Genomic DNA, 4,512 nt, shown 5'->3' on the forward strand with positions numbered 1-4,512 from the left:
TATATAAATAACATAAACATATATACAAATAAAAATACATTGTATATATATATATATATATACTAATTGATATACATAAACATCTTTATATATATATATATACATATATATATATGTATATGAATGTAATAAATATAACTATTTACACCTATAGTAATACATATTCGTTATATTTATATTTATAAACGTTTTCGAAAATATTTAATATCTTTAGTCCATTAATGATCACGAATATTTGTGTACGTAAATATATATATACAGTTGACAGTATACAGTATACAGTATATAGAAATTTGATATATATGAATATATACACATATTCCTTTCTTGTATATATTCTATATACTCTTTGCTCCCATTTATGTATACATATTTCCGTTAGTATATGTCCTAAATTGATATATATATGTGGATAATTTTTTACATATGCGCATGAGCTCCAATCCTATCGCAACTTATATATGTATGATGTGCTTTTTTCTCTGTATTACTGCTTCTGTTCTTGTCTACGCCAGTGTGGTCATCTATGTATATTCATATATATATATATATATGATTGTGTGTGTAATATGTAATACATGCGACTACATTTACATACAAATGTATAAACATATTTAGATATATATTTATGCTTGTAGCACTATCGTTTGTATGGTTATAGATGCATGTCCATTCGTTATGATTAAAAGCTGTTCATTGTATCATATGATTCGCGGCGTATTCGTGTTTTTGAGATACCTTTTTTGTGTGAGCTTATACTAATCAATGACATGCCCCACAAAAATAGGTTTAAATAGTCGCGCAGCAGTAGATAGGCGTATACCCTCCTAAGTATTGTCCTATACTCAATTTATAAATAGAACTGATACTATACTCCCCATCTATAAATTAAACCGACAGTATACTCCATCAGTACATATCACCGACCCCTCACTTTTTTCCATCTCCACCCCTCTCCCCATGCCACAGAAACAAGCTGTGTCTGAGCTCCTATCACTTTGGCCAGTATGTCAATCTGCTGCTCTCTGCACAGTGCAGTATAGCTGCCGTCCTACTGTACGTCATGAAGCTGCAGGGCTACATACGCCTCAATCCCTTTGACGTGGAAGTGGCCAAGAAATGGTTTCCCGCCACGGTGTTGTTCTGCGTGATGCTGTACACGGGAAGCCAGTCACTCAACTACTTAACCATCCCTCTGGTGACGGTGTTTAAGAATCTGACGAATATATTGGTATGTGCTGAGGTGGCTGTAGCTGTTATACAGTGTTGCTTTAGTGTATGTAGTTTGACTGAACTACTATACCAATAGTTATAGATAAAGGTATATATATATATATATATATGTGTGTGTGTGTGTGTGTATATATATATGTATATATCTATATTATATAATATATATATATGTATGTTATATATATATATATATATATATATATAGAGATATATATGTATGTATATGAATATATATGTATATATGAGGGCTTTGTTGATCTCATGACAATATATTGATCAGTCGTGAATGTGCTATCACTCCACCTATTTCAATACCAATCTCTCCGTGTTGACTGTGCCTTTCACACACTCCTAAACCCCAAATTCTAAACCCTGCGAATCCAAATCACACCCCCATGTCTCTCGCATGGTCTTTCTGTGTGCCTGTATTGAGTCAGATCTCCGCAGACCGCCCCAATCTTCAATTCTATTACAGCATACGATCAGTCGATCACATATTCTCAGCATATGTGACTGGTTATCTGATCCATGCCTGCGGTAGTGTGTTGACCTGTTCCCAACCGTGGTGATATCCGTTCCACATACACTCAGCACCTCTGCTGCTCCTGTGCAAGGCCCTTCTCACCAACACTCACTCGTCCATACCATACCCCTATCACGTGCCCATCTTACCAACCGTACTTACCAATACTTACTCCTCTATACCATACCTCTATCACATGCCTATCCTACCAACCGTACTCACCAATACTCACTCGTCCATACCATACCCCTATCACATGCCTATCTTACCAACCGTACTTACCAGTACTCACTCATCCATACCATACCCCTATCACATGCCTATCTTTCCAACCGTACTTACCTATACTCACTCATCCATACCATACCCCTACCACATGCCTATCTTCCCAACTGTGCGTATTGATACACCCACTCATTGCATTCGTTGCGCTGCCCTGTTGCCCTCAGATCGCATACGGTGACAAGCACTTCTACCACCAACACGTGTCCACTGGAGTGGTACTGGCCCTTATACTCATGCTCACGGGGTCTATTCTATCGGCCTGGACGGACATCTCCTTCAACCTGACGGGCTATATATGGATGGCACTTAACTGTATAGGCACGGCAGGCTACACTCTGTATATTCGCCAGGCTAAGCAGAACACCAACCTGGATCAGTGGGGCATGTCCTTCTACAACAACGTCCTTACCTGCTGTCTCACCATCCCTGCTGCCTTCCTGAATGGCGAGGTCACCGGCGTGCAGGAATTGTAAGTGTTCTGTGTGAATTTCATTCATGTGTACGTATATATATATATATATATATGTATGTATGTATATATATATGTATGTATATATATATATATATGTGTGTGTGCGTGTGGATACGAGCGTAGGTAACAACGTATGTATATACTTGAGGTGTGCGTTTGCATCTGTCGCCCAGTGTCTTTTACACAACACCTTTTGCTCTTTAACAAGTAGTACTTGGACAGAAATGGATTTCATTCAAGATAAATATATCTCGTATGCTCTTTTTATAGAATTCGTTGATGATATATATATACATGCATCTGCAAGTATGTGTACATTGAGATGGAAGTGGCTACTTGTAGAGGTTTGTTTGCTGCATTGTATTTATCTATTTGCTTATTTATATGAGCATCGTTTATTTATTTTTCGAGTTATATCTTTTCACTACAAAGATTAATTAATTATATGTATGCATGTATGTATATGTATATGTATATGTGCGTGAACGAATTCTATTTCAGTAGTTGCACGCTTGTTATATCTCTTTATGGTCACTTTCTCACCAACACATGGCACGTTGCTCATATTTTCTTGTCCACTACTACTGTCTTCCTACTACGCAGTGAGTATCTCTACGACCCTCAGTTTCTGCTGGCCCTCTTTGTCAGTGGTGCAATCGGTACAGGCCTGTCCCTGTCTGTATTCTGGTGCATAAACGAGACGTCGCCTACTACCTACAGTATGGTAGGATCACTCAACAAGATCCCATTGACCATTCTATCGTTCTTGGTGTTTGCCCAACCCCTCACTTTTGCGTCAGGAGTGAGTATTGGGTTTGGCATCTTCTCGGGCATTGTATTCACCTATGCGAAGTACAAACAATCCGAAGCGGACCGCGTTCTTAAGGAGAACCAACTGAAGGAAGGGGGACCCTAAACCTCAACACTTGTGTGAAAAGACACGAGCGAATTATATTGAAATGGCATCGATAAGCCAAAAAGTTTTTTTGATTAGGGCTAGTGAGGGAATGAATCTCAAATAGACCTCCAATAAATTCTGGAGTACGCCCAATATGTCTTCTCAATGGTGGGAATTCTCGTGAATCTCAATTGATATTATAAGACGATTGTATATGTTCCAAGATGTACAGAATTTGGACTGTTCGAGCTACAGTCCCGTCCAACGCAATCTCTGATCTGAGGTTAGAGACTCCGTAGATAAATTTTGGCGCTTCTATTTCAAGGAGACAAAGATTCACTCACGTCCCAGGAATAGTAGTGAAAGACTTAATTCTGCAGATAGAGTCTGCGGATGGCATAGTTGTATAGAGGCAGTGGTTCATAGTGATAGACTTCAATTCTGCAGATAGAGGTTGTGGATGAGTCTCTATGCTGTAGCATGAAGCGTAGTATGGAGGCAGTGAATGATACGCGTGCACGGTCAAGCCATAGAGCTTTTGCTCTCTGTATGCTTTAAAACACTATATTGCAACATGCTCAGCGGCGCAGGAAATGCCACACTTTCAATACACAAATAATTTCGTACCAATGTAAAGGAGACAGCTCGGTGTGTATTGATAAATTTAATTGTCAATTTTTTAATATTCTAATTTTACGGATCGTCTTCCACTGCTCTGCAACGTGGAATTACCCGCTGCGAGGAAATTGGTATTCTGTGTCAGTCTGTCAAACAAACAGACACTCTCACTCCTCAGCCAACGATCTCCTCGCCACATTGGCTCTTGCCTTCTTAAAGTGCGAGGTTGTCATCTCCATCTTCTCAAAACGAGTGATGCAATACGGCTTAAAATACGTCCGTAGATGCCGTGTTCCGAACTTCTGACGTTCGTGCGAAGTGGTCGCGATCCAACTATATACAAAAGAGTATGTATACACAAGATAAAATGCTCCATTGAGGAAGATCATAAGTCTGCGTCTGAGAGTCTTCACTATAAAAACACTGCAAGGTTGTTGAGGTCATTGATTGAGGAACGAGAGTATCTGACACAGAAAGTCAATA

The 4,512-nt window shown here is 39.1% G+C and overlaps 1 protein-coding gene across 1 annotated transcript in view; it reads left to right on the forward strand.

The window, feature by feature from the left end:
• Positions 1-3,590, forward strand: part of SARC_08121 (hypothetical protein) — a 4,807-nt gene extending 1,217 nt beyond the window's left edge. Inside the window, exons 2-4 of the mRNA XM_014297915.1 lie at positions 970-1,231; positions 2,206-2,510; positions 3,117-3,590. Coding sequence (XP_014153390.1) covers positions 970-1,231; positions 2,206-2,510; positions 3,117-3,429 — 880 coding nt within the window. The 3' untranslated portion in view covers positions 3,430-3,590. The remainder of the gene's footprint in view (positions 1-969; positions 1,232-2,205; positions 2,511-3,116) is intronic.
• The last annotated feature ends 922 nt before the right edge of the window (positions 3,591-4,512 follow it).

The sequence above is a fragment of the Sphaeroforma arctica genome, assembly GCF_001186125.1.
Source record: "Sphaeroforma arctica JP610 unplaced genomic scaffold supercont1.700, whole genome shotgun sequence".
Taxonomy (NCBI): domain Eukaryota; class Ichthyosporea; order Ichthyophonida; genus Sphaeroforma; species Sphaeroforma arctica.